At 42.7% G+C, this 19990-nt stretch overlaps 1 protein-coding gene across 6 annotated transcripts in view; it reads left to right on the plus strand.

The window, feature by feature from the left end:
• RASAL2 (RAS protein activator like 2) overlaps window positions 1-19990 on the plus strand; it is a 274200-nt gene that overhangs the window by 115963 nt on the left and 138247 nt on the right. For all 6 annotated transcript variants that reach the window (XM_037035070.1, XM_037035073.1, XM_037035071.1 and 3 more), the window contains exon 2: window positions 18524-18651. In XM_037035070.1, coding sequence (XP_036890965.1) covers window positions 18524-18651 — 128 coding nt within the window. The remainder of the gene's footprint in view (window positions 1-18523; window positions 18652-19990) is intronic.

The following is a 19990-nucleotide window of genomic DNA, read 5'->3' on the forward strand; positions in this document are numbered from 1 at the left end:
GATGAAATTGAGAGTGAAGCATGATGGGACACCTTCTTGAAGTGGTGAGAATGTTTTAATAATCAGCGCAGGTGGGAGTTGCCCAGATGTGAATATACTACGAACCATTCAGTTGTGCACTGGAACGGGTGGGTTATGTTCTCCGGGAACTGTATTTCAGTAAAGCTATTAGAGAAGAATCGTCTCTCTCCAAGTCAGTCACACGTGTTTTAACACCACAGATGTTGTTACACTGCTACACTGCGTTTTAGACTTTAGTGTGGAGTAGAGCTACATACAGCCTTTGTAGTTCTAGTTAACTGAAAAATTTTTTCTATTTTAGACCTAAATGTGAAGTTTATTTTGCTTTCTTAATAGATGTCAAGTCTGTTACTTTTAAAGTAAATGTACTAATCATTGGTTTAGCACACTCAGAAATCCAAGAAAGTTTGGTGTCTTTTGTGTGTATTTGTTTTTAGTCTTATCTCCTTGTACAGTCGTAAGTATTGTTAACATTTTATAGAGTTCTTATTAAGACTTCTGTTCAGTGTCGTACCAAATTGTACAAATCAAGTTGTGTCAGTAATACAAAAAACATCATTTGACAAGTGGAAATTTAAACCTGCATATGAAAGATGACATGGTAGTAAACCAAAGAATGACATAGAAAAGGCAACTGTTGTGAAGAAAATGGGTTTAGTAAGGATGTATTTTTTAAATTTTATGATTTTAGAGTACTTTTTATTCACCTTATTTTTTTTTAAGATTTTATTTATTTATTTATCTTTGGAGGGGAAGGAGAGAGGGAGAGAAACACCAGTGTATGGTTACCTTTCATGCATCCCCTGCTGGGAGTTGGCCTGCAGGGAACTGGCCTGCAACCCAGGCATGTGCCCTGACTGGGAATCGAACCGCAATCGTCTGATTTGCAGGCCTGCGCTCAATCCACTGAGCTACACCATTATTCACCTTATTCTTGCTAAAGTTGATGAGAATTTAAATATTGTCTTAATATATTTATTTAAATTTTTCATTGTGTTTAACACTATGACTTTGCTCTCAGCTTTTAAAATCATTTAGCCATGCAATTCACACAAAACCGTTTTTAGCATCTTTCAAAGGAGAAAGGACATATCAGCTTACAAGTGAAACTATTTTGCATTATTGTATTTCTATAACTCATAGTCTTTCTATGTTCTGAGTAAGGAACTTCACTAAAACATCCAGAGCATTAGTTTCCTAATAGTCGTACCATAGTTTCCAAGACATCTGCAGTCACATACCCGCGTATAAATGTTGACCCGATGAAGATGCACACCCTCAGAAAATTGAACTTGACAGTGAATTGGAGAGCACAGAACCTATGGTCTGGTTCATCATTCTGATTGTTGCCTTTGAGAAGTATATTTTAAACTTCCTTTTGCTTCAGTGCTTCCCTAAATTTAATAGATACCTTTCCCCCCCGGCTGGTGTAGCTCAGTGGATTGAGCAATGGCCTGCGAACCAAAGGATTGCTGGTTCAATTCCCAGGCGGGGCACATGCCTGGGTTGTGGGCCAGGTTCCCCAGTAGGGGACACTTGAGAGGCAACCACACATTGATATTTCTCTCCCTCTCCTTCTCCTCCCCTTCCCCTCTCTCTAAAAATAAATAAAATATTTTAATAAAAAATAGATACCTTTCTCCACACTTTCTTATTAATTCTCATAAGGAGACTGATGACAAAGTTTTTGTTACTTTTGGAGGCTTTAGGGGACTTGCATTGTATAAAGCCCACAATAGCTTTCTAAAATTAAAATAAAACCTTAAAATCTTACATCTGTCTCCTATATTTTGAGGGTCTTATAATCATACTTTACACACACCATTCAGTTCTTCATATTACTGTCTATTAAAAAAAGTTTTAAGAATGATTCAATAAACCATTTGCATAAGATTCTGACTTTTTCAACGATCAGAACAATGTAAGATACATCTTCAAAGTACCAAGCAATATATAAGCTCCCGAAAATATATTTTAAAACGTATTATAAAAAGCTCCCTACAATATATTAATAACTTGACTTACAATAGGCATCTGACACAACTTTTATCCAAAAGTTTGTAACAAATAGTATTTTTAAAAATGCAAAAATTAGTAAATAGAAACTCCCTCTGCCCTGTAATCTCTGCATTGCAACCGTCTGATGTGAGTTAACTTGCAGGGAGAGGCCGCACAGGGTGGCGTGGCTCACGCTTGTCTGACTCAGAGCTGCCCACTGCCACCAGCCTCCCGGGCAGCTCACGGGAGCTCTGAGTGCAGGCTGGAAGTTCTTCCTCTTGTCCTTCTCAGTTTCCAGCCTAAATGTGAGAAATACATACTTAAAGTACTTATCTCCTAAATAGAAAAATGAGAACTTTGGAGTTGTCAAAATTCTAAATGGCACACATAATTAACTGAAAACATTCCACAAATGAAGTTGGTGTGAAGACCGTGTAATTATGTCGATCTAACTCCAGATAAACAGAGAAGAGCTTAGGTGTACACCTTTTATAACAATTCAGTCCTAAATACCACCTTTTAAAGGGGAAACTTATAAAGGACCATGAACTTGTTTGACTCTTAACAATAATATAATTGGTCATACGTCACACAGCCTATGCTTCCGTGTTGCAGTAGTTATTCTAGCTAAAATAACACACGTTCACGTACTAAATCCATATGTCAATCTAAGGCTAATGTTAAGTAAGGAAAAATAACTTTCCTAGGAAGGTCACACAGGAAGAAATTATTTTTTCATGTTACTAAGTGGGTACTCCCTAACACAGAGGCACATTATTTTTTATGTTACTAAATGGGCACTATTAACACAAGGAACATTACTGTAAGGATTAATCAGGAGTGTTTGTGTGCACTGCATGTTGAAAATCTATTCTGTGAACCTTCATTAAAGGACTCCAGGCCAGCCTTCTGAGTCTTTGTTCATAGGGCCAGGTATATTCTTAATCCTCTTTTTTGCTGTCGTTATGTTGAGGATATAAAAATGAATAATTGAGTGACTGAGGAATGTTGCTGAGTATATTATTTGGAGGAATTATTAGAGTGAAACCAGTGTCCTTTCCCTGCTGGAAACAGTGACTTAAATAGAGAGAAGGTGGGCAGGCTTCTGGTATTGTTCGGAAGGTCGAGCTCCTGGGTCTGTGTAACTGCAGGGTATTTCAAGTCCCTGGTATCCTTGGAAACATAAACTGTTTGTGATACCGATTGGTGCTTCTGTTTCAGTGACGTCATACAATTTACAGATCCGCACAATGGATCTCTTGTTTGTGGACCTACGGAGGAGTTCAGATAATTTTGGGAAAGCACCTGAATAGCCATAGGAGTTGAGGAGGCGGAGAGAGAGGGAGAGGGAGGGAGGAAGGGAGGAGGGAGGGGGAGAGGGACAGAGAGAGTGAGTTTCCTTCAGGTTTTAGTTTTACAAAGCATGACAACCTTACTATTCATTCTTTAATTCTTTGAGTTTGGAATCAACTTTTTTGAAAATTTTATTGATTTTAGAGAGAGAGAATGAGAAATACTGATTTGTTGTCCCACGTAAGCATGCATTCATTGGTTACTTCTTGTCTGTGCCCAGACAGGAGATCCAGCCTGCACCCTTGGGGTGCTGGGATGACACTCAATCAACTGAGCTCCTGGGCCAGGGCCTGGATTCGACTATTTTTAAAAAGCAAAACAAAAAAAAAAAATCACTCACCAAAATTTCTTACTGTTTTACATTCTGGTGATTGCATTTGAGAAGTACATTTTTGTGCTCATCAAAATTTGTAGAAAAACAAATGAGGATTAACTGCTCTTCCCAACTTTAGCCATCAGCTATGCAGTGGTAGGGGGAGACCTGTAGAGCTGGGAGCGTTTATACAGATGGGTCACATTAAAACAGTACCGTTAAAAAGAGTCTTCTCTTTTTTCCTTTCTCTTCTTTTCTGAGGGTAATAGGTAGGCCGACCTACACGATGTACATTAAGTTTTCCAAACCTGCTTCAGTAAAAGGATGTGTTTCTGCCCTTGTATTTACTTCTGCTTCTCATGGTTTCTGTGGCCAGAAGGCTGTAGGTTTATTGGTTCTTCTTTTGTGCAGGGTTGCATCAGTCATGATGTGTAGATTCATGGTACAGTTTAAATCAGTTTTTTTTCCTGTGGCATTTTATTACAGTATTTTTAGCATCAGCAGTTTTGAATTGGAATAAGAAATGAATTTGTTATTTCAAATGTGTGAAGTAAGAAGAATAACGAGAGCTAACGTTTACTGAAGGCTTATAATGTGCCAGGTACTGTTCTAAATGCTTAAAATTTCTCTTTTAATCCTCACCACCTCCCTGAGGCAGCAGTTGTATTGTTCCCATTCTAAAGATGAGGAAACGGAGGCACCAGAGGTTTAGTATCTGACTAGAGTGGCCCAGCTGGTGAGCGATAGCGCCCAAGTACCTTTTCAGTCAGTTTAACCATCCGAACCACGATGTCCCTCAATGACAGCGGTATGAGAGCCAACGTTTATCGGGCACTTTCTGTGTGCCAGAAATTGACAAGTTGTTTTCAGTTCTTTCTAATGTGTTAATCAGATAACCTAAGCTGGGGACGTGGGTCCTGCCATGGCCCTTAGCCTCACTCTGCCAAGTTTCTGTGCTTTGATACCCTCCTCTCCAAGATCTTTGTAAACAACTCGTATGAGCTGAAAGTCAGGATTGGGTTACGTTAAGCCTCCCTGTGTAAGAAAGTATACCACAGGGTCCGGGTATGTCCGGGAGCTGTGAATTAGTATCACCTTCCTGTGTGTTCAAGCTCTGTGTTACTTATGGGGGGAATTAAAACCTTAGAGTCATATGAAGCAGAAGTTTCAACCTGCTGTTCCAAATGCTACTTAGATAATTATTTTTTTTAAAAGAGATAAAGAAAGAAAAAGCGTTACAGCCAGCATTTCTTTTCTGATTCCCAGGGTCTTTAAGTAGACTTGAATTAGTTAAAAATAGGAGGCGCCCTAGTAACAGGTGGTCCTCTAACTAATAATAGAGGAAGTCAAGCATCCGTGGACTCCCTTAAAGTGAGTGTCTCTGTGCCACCCACACTCCGCACCATGATCGAGAAGTTGAATTATGAATGTATTGAAGTGGTTTAAATGTTGTTTTCCCCCATGAACTTGGTATCGATCGGCCTCGTTTGAAGCTTCCCTTTAACTATTTTCTAATTTGGTAGGACCTGGCTACATATTTTCAAAGTAAATAGTGTCGCATTAAAATTTAATCGGACATCAAAGCAGGTGTACACTGTTCCAAGTTTGCACTACAAGGGCTGGGCTGAAAAACAGGCCTGCCCATCGGCTCAGCTCATTTCCTCTTTGTGGCAGCCCCTCCCTCCACTCAGTCCGGGGTTTCCCCTGCTCCTTGCCTTCACGCTTTCAAAATACCTCGTGCACTCCCGCGTGTGCACGTGCACGCATCAAAACCTAGGTAGACTTCCCTAGTTCCAAGTTCCCTTTGCTCGGCACTGTCTTCCACTTCTAATCTTTTGCAAAATTCTCTGCACACACACACAAACCCATGATCTTATTCCCTTTTATAACTGAGCAAATGAAGTCTCAGAGAGATTACATCTTTTACCAAAAATAATGGAAAGAGCAAGTGGCAGATTTAAATCTACTCATCACACGGCCAAATTCATGTTTCGTATAAGTCACATTTGGTCAAAGTGGATATGTATCGTGATTTCCCCTCTTTTTCAATTCTCAAAAGGTTAATAACAATAGCAGACTTTGACTTTGCATTCAGTATATGTGAGGCACTCTGTTAAGCACTTGACACATGTTACCAAATTTGAACCGCACAAAAATCCCTGAGAAAGGAGGGGCTTTGGCATCCTTATTTTAGAGATGCAGAATTTAAGGTTCAGTTAGGTTGAATAATTTGTCCAAGGTCACACAACTTATAAGTAGAAGACTTTTGAGTATAATTTTCATTGAAGTATTGTATGCATAGAGAAAAGCGCACAGATCCTAAGGCTTTGATGTACAGATTGATGGGTTTGCACAAAGGCGATAAACCCGAGTAACTTGCAGGAGACACAGGACAGTCCTCACGTCCCAGAAGCCCACTTTGTGTCCAGTAACTGCGATGCTGACCTTTTATGTCACAGATGAGTTTTATTTAGCTTCCAACTTTAAGCAAAATTGTGTCTTGTACATCTGACTTCTTTTGCTCAATATCACACTTGCAAGCTCCATACCTGTTATTACATGTAGTTATTCTTTCATTCTTGTTGGTGTATAATATTCTGCTTTATGAATTACCACAATGTTCTTACCCATTCCCCTGTTGGTGGACATTGGAGTTGTTTCTACTTCTGACTATTACGGGTAGCGCTACGGGCAGTACTGTACATGTCTTTCGATGCAAATGTATCCACATTTCTGCTGGGTTCATATCTAGGAGTAGAACTGTTAGGTGTGCAGATGGTCAGTGTTAGTAAATACTAACGGTTTTCCAACGTGGTTGTACCCGTTCACCTCCCACCTACATTCACTCCAACACTTAGTGTCTTTGCTGTTGTAGCTCTTCTGGTGGGTATTAGTAATTTGCATTTCTCTGGTGCTTAGTGAACTTGCGCACCTGTTTACACGTTAACTGGACATTTGGATGTTCTTTTTTGTGAAGTAGCTCTTCACGTCTTTGGCTTATATTTGGATTGGGTTCTCTGCTCTTAACAAAATAGATTGATTTTCCTCACCCTGTCCCCCCTTTTTCTAAGGCAAAAACTTTAAACTTCTCTAGATTTTTATTCTGGCATTTATACATCTTCTTATTCTAAATGGTATGCATATACTGCTGCTCTTTTATTCATCAATTTTAGAGTTTTTTATTGATTTTCTATTATGGTGGATGAGGATTTAGCTGAAATATACAATCATCCCAACTTCCTCAACGTAGTTTTGTGTGTGTGTGTATTTAAAAAATCAGTATTCAGTGTTCAACCAGTATTTAATAAACAATTAGTATTTTTTAAAAGTCAGTATTCAGTTCAACTTTTAAAAATCAGTACTCAGTATTAAAAATACATTTAAATCAGTATTCAATACTTACCTATTTTTAAAAATCAGTATTAACTACATTAGACATGGCTGAATATCATTGTGCATTTTATATATATAAAGGAAATATACATATATTTTCGCTAGGAATGGCCTTGGTTTCTTATTTGTACCTGTTACTTCTGCCCCCCATACCTTCCTGTAGGTTTGCAGTGCAGTTTTACTCAAGGTCAGTAATAATCGGGCAGTCTATCAGATTGCACTTCATTCCATCTCACTTTTCTTCTTTCTTAGTAATATCTTCTATGGAGTCCCCCTCATCTTCTTGTGTTTAGGACTGTTTCCTGCATGGCTGTTGTCCTGGGTGTTTCTTTCCCTGTCCCCTTTTCAATTCCTTTGCCTTTCTCTTCGGTTGGAAGCCCTGGGTCATCATAAGTCTTCCTCTCTTTGACCGTGTCCTGGTTTCACTCGAGTACGGCCTCCAGCAGCCGCACCAGACGCTCGCTGCGGGAAGCACGCAGGGACAGCTTTCAGCGTGTGAGTCCCTGCGGTCGAGACTGCTGGTGCCTAGTCACCCACCGCCTGGTTCCCTTTTTCTCTCCATCATTCCGAGACTCATTCCGCTCCTCTCCTCGGCTGGAGTACTTGTTTCTGTTGTTGTGTGTGTGCTTGTTCATTGTCTGCTTTCTGTTCTCTTAGTTCACTTCCAATTATGGGCTGTGTGTGTCCTCCCCAGAGTAATTTATGGTAGAGCCCTAACCCGCAGGGGAACCGCAGTTGGGAGATAGGACCTGGGAGGAGGTGATAAAGGTTAAGTGAAGTCACAGGGGTGGGGCCTTCAGCTGACAGGGCTGGTGCCTCTAGAAGAAAAGGAAGAGATACCCCTTTCTCTCCATCCTGTGCAGCACAGCGACAAGGCCGCCATTGACCAGCACCTTGATCTTGGATTTATTAAAAATCTGTTTGTGTTCACTACAGACACAACCATCATAGGCCTAACTACAGAGTAGACATCAGCAACGACGTCTTTTTTTTCTGAATATTTTTACGTGCTTTTGGCCGAATCCATGTACGCAGAGGCTCGTCTGCACTTACACTCCCCTCCCTGTGCTGCTCCTGGCTGCAATGGTTCCCCAGACCACGTGCTTTACCCTTTTTATGTGCTCTCACCGCACCCTGGACTGCACTTTATGGTGTTTCTCACAATTGCTTAAATGAATCGCATACCAACTGTGCAGTATTTGACCCGTCTCCCGAGTTTAAGTTCCTTTAGCTCAGGGACGAGGTCTGTCTTGTTCCCCGTCATACCCCCAGGCCAGAGCGCGGTGCTCTGCACACGGCACACTGGTACTTACTGCACAGCCGGCAAACACAGGCCCCGGGCTGAATCTGACCCTCCACCCTGTTTTATCCGGCCCTCCACCTAGTTTCTACCCGGGAGCAGCAGGACCAAGCTCTCGCTTGACTGCTCAGAAGTAAGTTACATTTATACAGTCCTAAAATTACCTTCGGCCCCCCTGAAGGCAATATCGAGGCTGATGTTGCCCTCGGTGAAAATGAGTTTGACACCCCCGACTTACAGGATTCAAAACAAGGAGAAGTTATATTAATGTGCTGGGAAAAATCCTGATCATTTATCAGAATAACTAAGTTCTAAGATAACTGAACTAGATGTGTCATTCTGAGCAAGTAATTTCGTATCTCTGAGCCTCATTTAATTAATCTGTGAACTGAGAGAGTGTGATTTCCTGACTTTGAAGACATCTTTCGATTCTGATTGGCTTCCCAAAGGACATCCCTCTTCCTCTTCTCTGCATTTCTTTTCCTCTTGACCTTCATTTTTATTTCTTCTCCTAATGGATACTCATCATTATTTGTTTTCCTATAGTCATCCTTTCCTCTTTACTCTCTGTATATGTGAATTTTCAATGTCCAAGTATTCGCCACAGTGACTTGGAAAGTTTTAATCTAAAATTGACTGTCCACATTAACACATCATTCTGGCCAAAAATATTAAGCCGCCTGTGAATCTGGGCAAGAAGACATGGGGCCGACCAGCGTCCTGTGTCATTTTGCTTTCCCAGCGGCACTGCGTTTCCTGGCAGTGTTGTCTCAAGGTCCCGTGCATGAGTCTCTCCTGAGATAATAGGGAAGCCTGTGAAAAGCAGGGGAGCCGGGAGGGTCAGGAGAGCTCCTGCATCGGGAGCAAGGATGGAAGTGTTACAGGCCGATGAGAGACAAAGTGACAAGAGACGTAAAAACGTGCCTATGCCTGGGTCCCCGTGTCCTCTGTCTGTGATTTTTACCTGTCTGTCAGAAAAAAAATAAAAGGACGAAAGTGTTGTTAGTTTGGAAAGACTCGTCAGTTAACTTTATTTTGTTGTGCCATTTGCATTTGTGATGAGTGACAGATGGGTGTTTATCTGCCTGACCATCCAAGTTTGCAGGATAAGGAAAGGGGGACTCCAATCTGATACCGTATCCAGTGCACAGGGGGACCTGCTAACAAGGTCGCCGGATGTAAATGGTTTCGTACGTTTATTTTTCATTTAGAAATTTTGGTGGGTTGTACGTGTGGGTTTAAGAACGCTTAACAATACTTGGGGAGATTGATTGGGAATTTTAGATGTGTTTGAACTACAAAACCCTTTTTCCACATAAAATCGGAATGTGGCCACCTCTTATGGGAAAATTTGCCATTCGAGGTATTTCCAGGAATGAATTAGATTTGGATGAGAGAGACGTCAGTTCTCTCTGTCTTGATTGTATTGAGAAAAAGGGAAGTGCTTGCTTGTACTGGTTCACAGTCTCTGGTTGTAGGTGTCGGTTCTCTCCTCCTCACGGAGGCCAGTGGTTTTTGATAAAAAGAGATTTTCCACTTTGAATGCTAAATCAGCTAAGTTGTTTCACGATCTAGCTTGATTGAATTGGGTTGGTGGCTTACCAGTGAGTGACTCTAGGGTTCCGTAGAGAAGTTTGTTATCTCCTTGATAGCTTTCACTGTAATAAGCTCAGCGGTTTGTGATTCAGACAGGTCACGGCACAGAAAAGGTGTGTATTTAGCTCTGTGCTCTATTTCAGTTGGCGCTATGGAGAGAGGTAGAGAGAGAGCTGTTACCGATTTTGGACGCCGCCAGACTCTTGATGAGATTTATGCAGTCTGCCTGCTTCTCCCTTAGAGAGATAATGCCACCACAGCCCTGGCTGTGTGAACCAATTGCTGAAACCTCAGGAACTGATCTCTCAAATGCAGTAAACTATGCCTTTTTCCCCCTTCTCTACTGAGAATCATAGTCCTTTAAAAGCTCATTCTGTTTCTAAAGAAAAACGATGAGATTCAGCCCCAAAGCGGCAAGTATGGGGGTCTATTACTATAGGAAGAGGTACTAAATATAACAGAAGGAATGAGTATGAAGTGGTGTTTGAGATGAATTCTTAGCATAGTTCACTTTTCTACCAGTAACAGGGACATCCGACGTGAAAAGGATCTCGAGTTGTGATCATTTGCCAAGCAACACCATGGTTTATATATTAAGGGCCAGACTATTGTCTTTCTCTTTTCTTACATTCACACTGTACTTGACTGTTGAAGAGAAACTTTTCCTTTGAAAGATTCACACACAAATGAATTATTCTATTTTGAGTGTTCTGTGTTTCTAATGGGGTGGGAATATGAACTACAGGTGGGAGGGGTCTTTCGGGATCGAAAAGCAGGCTGTGATTGGCGGCTGTCTGTCATCTTGACGTTGACATCATTCATAACATTCCATTCAGTCTCCCAATCGGTGTAATTGCCTCAGCAGTGCGTGGCCCCGTGTGGGAATTATGGGACTTAGGCCTCCTCGCATGTCTAGGAAGGGGAGGAAAACTGGTCCGCTCTGCCTGCTGTTTCTCGGCACACACGGTCCTGCGCAGTGCACACCATGTGCCGGTGGTGTTGGGGGGAGAAGCAAGGGGACCGTGATGGGAGATGTCTCCCATCCTGGCCATCTTCTTAAAAGGTTCCTTTTAGGGAATCTTATCACTTAGGTGATCGCAGCAAGCTACTGTTGGTTCTTTGGGGAAGGGAAGTGTTACCTTTATCAAGTGTTGGATTGTCTGCTGTGTAAGTCCGTCCTGTTTTCAAGGGACTTGTTACATTGTTGCCAGGTAACTTGCGGCCCAAGATGGGGCAGAGTTAGAAGCCCCGAGCTGCTGAGACTGAGCGGCTGCAGTAGAGGGGCTCTTTCGCAAACTGTAGACTCAAGGAACTCACTCACCAGAAGCGTCATCTGGTGTCTCCTGCGTGCCCTCGTTTACTCTTAGGAAGGGTGACAGTGGGTGGAGGGGATTGCCTGACCAGACACCAGTGATCAAGTCGCTTGGAAATGAGGCCTCTGTAGTTGAGAAGGAACTTTAAATGGTTACCTAAGGTTAAAGATGTTCTGATTGGTTGTGGTTCTCCCTTCTGTGCTTTAAGGATGAAAGAGAATGACAAAGTATGCACAGAAGTAGGTTTACTGTTCTTCCTATGGAAAGTAACACAATGATTAACATACAGTAATTTAAGAGTAAACTGTCCTTCATGTGCTCCCAACTACACACTCCTGTCACCCCACCCTAGGCGGTTAGTAGCATCTGCCCTGGGTCTGATGCAGACGGCATTAGCACGTTTGTAAAACAAGCTGGTCGTGTATCTCTAGTGTCCAGCGGGCCGCTGAGCAGCCCGTCACCGGTTCTCAGCATTATTAAGAATTGTCTCCACGTGGCCCCCCCACTCTCTCTTCTGTGGCAGCAGAAGTTGCTGCCAGAGGAGAGCCAAGCATGTACCACGTTTTTGAAGCTCTGTGGCCGAGCAAAGATTTTATTTACCGGAAAAATAAAGGACTTCCTTTTAAAAATACAGCTTTTAGTTGGCTTATTAATATGTTATTTTTAAACTTGAACTTTTGTTCAAACTATTTTAAACATTTTGGTAAAGCTGAAAATAGCCCTTTGTGTATTTAGGGAAGTAGACACGTCCTTAGCTAAAGCACTGTAGCTCTGTTTTAGTTGTTTAGATGTCTTTTCACTTCTATAAGAAAGTGGTCACTTCATTTCTGAGGCTTTAAAAAGCAATGCTTGTGCTTTGAGTTCTAACCAGATTCAAAACTCAAACAAGTCTGATCTTTGAAATTTGCATGCTGGGAAGAGCTTGCCGTTTCTAAACCAGACGGGCGGACACACACACACACACACACACACACACTCAACCACAGGCCTTTCCACTGCAGTTCAGACCCCGTCAATTCACAACTGCTGTTTCTTTTTTAATGTATTAAAATCTCGGCGACAGAGATTTCCCAAAACTGTGGGGATTTTTTGTTTGTTTGTTTGTTTGTCTATAGGTTGGTCCTAAGAATCAATGAAAGTCTTTCGAGACCAAATGAAGTATTAGAGTTTGTGTTTTAGCTGGAGGAAGGAATCTCTCTGTGGAATCTTCTGTAAAGCTTGTTTTGGGTGGTAGTAAATGGGTTGAGGATTTCAACTATTGCATTTAACTTAGAATGTTGGAATGTTACAAAACATGTGGCTTGTAAGGGATGTGATTCGAGAGCAATGCAGATGGATTTCTAAGGAGCCGTGAGGTACAAAAATAAAATTTCCCACGGCACTTTTTCCCTTTCAGTCTCCATATTTGGGTCCTAGACTTACTCTTTTCCATTCTACTCCTATTTCTGGTTCCGATCGGGACCCTGTATTTATTCCCCTACTGTAAAGTCTTTCGAGATGCTTCCTGAGTCTGGAAGAGACAAGACGCCAACCCTTGAAGAGGAAAGTTACTTTGTAGCTATTTATAGATGCGCCTAATGTAATTTCCAGCTCTGCCGTATCAGTTTTGTTTGTCTTCTTCGTCAAGTAATATGACAGGCCTTGACGCTCCCGCCTTTGGCTACAAGGAAGGGTCCCTACATACAGAGGAGCTCTGCTGTCCCTGTGTCCTTGCCCAGCAGGTACTACATTTATATTGGCATTTGAAGAGGCCCAGGGTTTGATTTTTAGATTCACAGGGAGACAAAATGATCCGGTACACTGGGCCCCGCTTATATTAACAGATTCAACCAACCCCAGATCGAACGTATTTGGGGGAAAAAATCGCAGAAAATCCCATTAAGCAAAACTTGAATTTGCCATGTGCTGAGCACTGGGCGGTAGCCTAGGTGCAAATACGGGTTTTATGCAAATACTATGCCATTGTTTTTAACAGACACCAGCATCCAAAGATTTTGGTATCTGCGGGAGTCCGGGAATCAACCCCCCCCCACAGACCCTGAGGGATGCTGAATGGTATTTTGAATGATTTGGATCTAATGGCTTACATTGAGTCTTTCGGATTCAATTCAAATTGAAACGCTTCCCTCTGAGCTTTTCTTCCCTCCCTTTCTGAAAACCTTGTAAGTAGATTTCCCTGCTAAAACTGAAGTACAATCAGGGCATAGAACCGGCTTTGTGAGCATTCATCGGTCCACCTCTGTGTGAATTGCTCTTTTATTCTTTCCTCTCTGTGCTGTTCCTCCCACACGAGCAGCTAGAGGCACCAGTGCCGTTGATTCTCGTTCCAGACTCCGGCTCACACAGCCCCGTCCCGTGTCCACTGTCACGGACCCGTGGCCAGGTCCTCCCGCGACCGGGCTGTCGCGTTGTTCGTCTCTCATCCGCTGCGTGAGACCTCTGGTCTCTCCCCACTGACTGTACCTTACAGTCGCCAGGCTTCCTCAGACTCCTGCGTCGGCTTCCTTGTGTCTGAGCAGTGGTTTTGAAAGCGTGTCTGTGGAGCCCTAGAGCCTGAGGGTCCCCTTGATCGGCGAGGTTCAAATCATGTTCGTAACAAAATGTGGCCCCAACCTGATTTGTTCTTTCTCACTGTGTGGCCATTCGCACTGGTGATGAAGAGCAGGGGTCACAGCCATGGCACCCAGCTGTGCCGTCTCTAGTGCCTTCCCTGCCACACACAGTAGGGGGAAAAGCCTGTTTTACAGAAGAATGTATTTGAGCCCTGGCTGGTGTGGCTCACTGGGTTGAGCACTGGCCTGCGAACCGAAAGGTCGATTCCCAGTCAGGGCACATGCCTGGGTTGCAGGTTGGGTCCCTGGTTCCAGGCTTGTGAGAGGCAGCCACACACGGACGTTTCCCTCCCTCTCTTTCTCCCTCTCTTCCCCTCTCTCTAAACATAAAGAAATAAAATATTTTTAAAACGATTATACTTGAGGATTCATTGAAAATCCTTCATTTTCTCAAATCTCAGCGCTAGAGGTGACATCTCTTTAACATTCTGTGTAGTGACGTGGGCGGTACTCAGAGCCTTGCACTGAGGTGTGGGGGTGACCGCCGCCGCGCACGTTCATGCGAAATGAGAGGGTGAGTCGAAAGCCAAGTTTGCCACTCATTTTTCCTGGAGTACCAATTTTACTCAAAAGAACAACTGATAAACAAACTATAGTTATTCGTCTTGGTTATTTGGTAGACGTTTTCTGGAAAAAGAAACAGTCCTAAACCTCTCATTTAATGGGGGGAAACAGCAGTATTTATTGCCAATGATAACATTCAAGACGAAAAATAAAAATCAGTATTTTTGAAAATTTCAATCAGCCACTGCTTCCCGGTACTTAAAGACTTTTCTGATGAGATCAGTACTTTTCTGAATGTCAGTAAATGTGAGTTTCTGATGTTATGTAATGAAAAGTGTCAACATTTAGAAGCTCTGCAAAACTGAATGAACCAATATTTTCTAAATGATCAATGCATAATGTCGCAGACTCGTGCATATGGATAAGAGACCCATTCAATGATTTTTAATTTAACAGAGTAAGGAAAATTTGTTGATGTGATGTCACACTCCTCATTTTACTCATTTTTGAGAAGCGACTGCTTGTCAGGTTGTGGCATAGCATTAAAAAAGGTGATCTACAATTATCTAAAAGTGCTATTAAAATACTCTTCCCTTTTCCAACTGCATGTCTGTGTGAACCCAGATTTTCTTCATATACTTGAACTAAAACAGCACAAAGCAGTAGATTGAACATTGAAACAGATGAAAGAACCCAGCCGTCTTCGATTCAGCCAGACTTTACAGAGATTTGCAAAACTTAAAAAAGTGTCACTCCTCTGACCTACTTTTCTTTCTTTTATTATTTTTTTGGAGGGGGGAAGTTAACATCTCGTTAAAAATGTGTTATTTATATTAACATGCAGTAGGTTTGTTATTATCATTAAGTGAATAAATATTTTTAAAATTGGTTTTAATTTCTGATGTGATAAATGCTGATAAATATAACCCACATAAACAAACGCTCTTTGAAGTCCTCAACAATTTCAAGAGTCTAAAGGGATCCTGAGGCCTTTTTTAAATGAGAATAACTGGTCTACATGAAACTATCCAGTGTTAGTGCAGTGCTTTCCAAAAGAACCCATTCAGTGGACTCTGATTCTGTTTAATGTTTCTAAAATTACTCGGTTTTTGTGATAAGGCCATCATCGTCCAGTGTCCTTTGCATCCTTGTAGGAATGCAACAGGGTAAATCTAATTTTTTGCCAGTGTTTTTGTTAAGATTCTCATTTGTAATTCTAAGTTAGTTTTCCTTTTCTCTAGTGAATTTTAGGCACTAAACATACTTGGAAGTCAAAAATAAGGTGTACGCCACTAGAACGAGAGAGAGAGAGAGAGGTTACTTGGTAGAATTGGTTTGGTAAAATCGAGCATTAGTCTGAGCTTGGCCCGTTAATGTAGCCTCAATATGCAGTCTTTACAAATGCACTCGTAAACCTTAATTTAGCCATAGAAGTGAGGACATGCTAGAATGAGTACATTGAATCTATAGGTTATTTTAAATCTGTTTTATCTTGTTATTTAAATGCCGTTTAAACCTTGATCCAGAAGCGCTAAAAAGGATCCCAAAGAATCACTTATTGTAACTTCTTTCCTGTTTTCCTTCTTGGTATGCACCTCATAGAATTGTTAAAACGTGAGCACAGGAAAAAAGGAAACAATACAGTTGATAGCCTAGTTAATCAATCTCATAATGCAGGCAAAAAAGATGGAAATATCACTCCCTCCTTCATTCTGCCTTCAGCACTGGGGGTTCAGGGTCCCCAAATGCTTTATAAGCTCTTGTCCTGTTTCACGATCCCACGAAGAAACGAGAAACAGAGGTCAGGTTGGGGAAAGGGAGCCCATGGGACAGTGAGCATGACGCCGGGGAATTCAGTGCTGACACTGACCTACAGTTTGTCAGGAAACGTGAGTTATGCTATAAATATAATATCCTGTATTCTAGCTTTTATGTGCATAGTCGGTCAGTATCTTCTTGCTTAGTAGAGAACATAAGATTACTTGTTCAAATTAAGTTGCACTGGGCAGCTTAGGTCACCCCTGACTAACTTACATAAGAAGGTTAGTCATTTGAATGAAAACTCGTCTTGGCCACAAAACCATCACAATTCCACAGAAAGTAGGTGTATCCTCTCTGTTGAGATCGTCTTGGTATTTGTCCTAAAAATAGGCCTACATTGTGGTGAAATCTAACCCAGTTGTCTGTCCAAATCACGTTAAGAAAACCAACTTTGACATGGCTTTTGAGTATAGGCAAGAATCTCCTATCGTGTTGAAAAGGATTGAGAGTCAGTTCCCTTGAAGCCTTTTGTGATAGTTTTAGGAAGTTTTGAAGTATAAAGAAAACTTTAAAATAATTTAAGAGGCTGCCCTGGCTGCTGTGACTCCGTGGGTTGGAGCTTCATCCTGTAACTGAAAGGTTTGCAGGTTTGATTCTCGGTCAGGACAGGGGCAGGTCTGATTCCCAGATCCCTGGTCTGGACATGTAGGGGAGGTGACCGAGGCACCTTGGTCACTTCTCCTCTCTCACATCAACGTTTCTCTCTAAAAGCAATGAAAATAATTGTCCCTGGGTGAGGACAAAAGCAAACTAAAATAAAATAATTTAAGGTGCTTAGCGTAGGAGGTGAGAGTTGAGGGTGGGGAAGAGCTGGCGTGGAACTGAGAAGCTGTGGATGCGGCGCATCCTGCTCCGCACAGTGGGGAGGAGAAGGAAGCAGGAAAAGAGGGGAAACTGTGAGCTTCTAAGAATTAGTAACATGTCCAGCCAAGCCGTAGCGATAGTTTTAGTTCTTTGACTTTGCATTATTTTGGAGGGTAGTTGATAAGCTTCCCAAACATGCAGAGCAACACGTGTAGGCAGACTTGTAGAGAGACTAGGAAGTTAAGCAGAAGGAGCGTTGACAATAAAGGGCCACAAGGAGACAGACGCACACCTCCCCACCCGAATGACCGACTTGCTTACTTTCCGTAGTGCCCAAGCCATAGTTCTGCGTATTTGGGTGTTATGGTGTAAAACACCTAGGAAATCACTTTAATTTCCTTGCAGGCAGTCAAAGCCAGGAATACCTGTCATCCTTGATAAAAAGACTGAACATCTGTAGAGAGTAACAGCAATGCAAACACTCATCTCACAGATAAAATGTGCTTGTTTGTGACCTACAACTAACTCTCTCGGGCGTTTGTTTCCTCATTTCTTCGGTCCGACGTGCTCCTCCAGCGTAATTAAACAGTGACAGCTAATGCGTTTTACATGGTCCCTGCACGTCTCTTTCTGAAAGGAGTTGGTCCTTCATGGCTAAAGAACATTGAGTGTATACGTCGAACTACCATAAAAGTCTTATTTAACAGATCCAATGTATGCTTGTGATGAAGATACGCTGTTCCAAGGTTGACAACAGCCCCAATGAGTGAACAGTCCATACCAAAAAATGTTAAAGTGACAAAGTAACAGTAACCATTGGGTATTTTTTAGGGGAATGAGACATTCAGAAGAGTCAAGACATTTAGCTTTGACCTTGTATCCCTCCACCTCTAAGAGACATGGTGGTAACATGTTCAGATCTTCCTTGAGGAAGTTGCTTCCTATGAATTTAAGGCATTACTGGCCTCTAGTGGTAATATGCTATAGTTTAAACATTTCTAATTCTTATGAGTGACTAGAAATAAAGCCATGTAAAATATTTAGGCTGCCGATAACATCACTGTCAGTTCTGGGTCAACAGTGCTCTCAAAGCGTACACACGACATCACCTTCCTCCTAAAGACAGGGGGCTCTGTCTGCCTTGTGTTCCGGCCGCTGAGTCGCCCTCACCTCCTCGCTCTGAGTAATACTGGTTTAGCTGCGAAGTGACTTCCCAGCATCCGGGAGCCTGTGGAGGGGGTGCACTGGGGCAGGTCTGGGCTGACAAGTTCTTCCAAGAGTGTTTCGGCCATCTTTTCTGCAGACTGGAGACCAGTGTTTACTTCTATATATTATAACAGGTTTTATTTTCTTAAGAGAAAATTTTTGGTTTCTCCTTGAGATTTGCATTTCGACTCGTCTCTATTTAATTTGCTTTTGAAGTTTGCTACATTTGAAACACTAGTTTGCTAATAAGCAGGGTAATGATTCGCTGCTCTTCCTCCTTGTCCCGCAGATGTGAAAGGGCCCCCCACGCACCGCCTGTCGTGTGGCCAGTCGCCCTACACCGAGACGACGACATGGGAGCGGAAGTACTGCATCCTCACAGACAGCCAGCTGGTACTGCTCAACAAGGAGAAGGAGGTGAGGTGACGTCACGGGGAGGCTGCTTCCCCTTCCGCAGTCCCGAAGTGGTCTAGTTTTTACCTGCGCTTACGAGCATGGAGCACTTTACGGATGGTAAACCATGAGCGGGTCTAACGGGGCCCTAGTGTCAGAAGGACATGTGAGTGCTGTGCAGAAATGGGTTCTGCAACGAGAGGGGCCAGGGTTTCACTGAGGAGCAGTGAAAGAGATGCGAGTGAGTACTTTGGAAAGAGAACGGATTGGATCTTGTAGCCCCGGCCCCCAAAATGGCCCAGATGGCTTCTTGGGAAGGACATCCGTCTAGCTCCTAACCAGTGACAAATGGGACAGTCAGTGGGTTAATTGCAAGAGATTTAATGAAGGGATTATTGACAGAGGCGTAGGCCACGTAAGGGACCCCCGAAGGGTGGTGAGGCACCCATGAACCAGCAACAGCAGAAGGCCGTTACGATCCGCTCTAGACCTGCGGGTCGGGGAGAGAAAGCAGAGTTTCTGGAGCCCCAAGAACTGCGACTGCACGGGAGGGCTGAGGCCAGTCACCGTGGCTCTACACAAAGACGGTGGCCTCGGCCAATGCCCATGGCCAGCATGGGGGACGCAGGGAGAAGAACACTCCCACTCGCTCCTCCCGCCTCCCCATTTCTTGCCTGTGTGACCTACCGGTCAAACCCAACTTGAAGTCGGAGGAAGAGGTTGCTCTCACTGTGTTCTGCAGTTGCTCTCACCGTGTTCTGCAGTTGCTCTCACTGTGTTCTGCAGTTGCTCTCACCGTGTTCTGCAGTTGCTCTCACTGTGTTCTGCAGAGGTTTGCTTCCTGCCACACAGAGCAAGGGAGAGTAGGCCGGCGAGGCCGACAGGATGCAGCTAGTTCTAGTTCTGGTTCTAGTTCTGGTCGCCCTTCTGTCCCTGTAAAGTAAACAAGCGAAACCACTTACCATGTGCTGTGACTGCTTCATTCCTCACGTTGCTCAGGGTGGGAATCCTTCCGCGTCCACACAGTCATGTGCTCATCGGTGATTTTTCAGGTAGTTGATGTCATTCTGATTTGGTAGAGCCCTTAAACCATCTTATTCCCAACCCCCACAACATAAAAAAAAAAACCCAGAGTGTCTGTGATCTTCACAAAGAGGAGGAGAAGCGGAAGGGAAGGAACGATCTGATTGGTGAGGGAGAAAGATCAGTTGCCACATATATAATCTGTGGAATATCAACTTAGTAAATAAAATATTTAATATTGTGTTCTATTAAAATAATTTTTAAAGCTGCATCCTTTTCTGGAGCGGTCTAGGACCTGTTGTGTTTATATCGAGTAGATACATAATAAAAACTGGTGAAG

This window comes from Sturnira hondurensis, unplaced genomic scaffold (genome assembly GCF_014824575.4).
Source record: "Sturnira hondurensis isolate 20B ecotype Veracruz unplaced genomic scaffold, ASM1482457v3 Scaffold0022215, whole genome shotgun sequence".
Classification (NCBI taxonomy): domain Eukaryota; kingdom Metazoa; phylum Chordata; class Mammalia; order Chiroptera; family Phyllostomidae; genus Sturnira; species Sturnira hondurensis.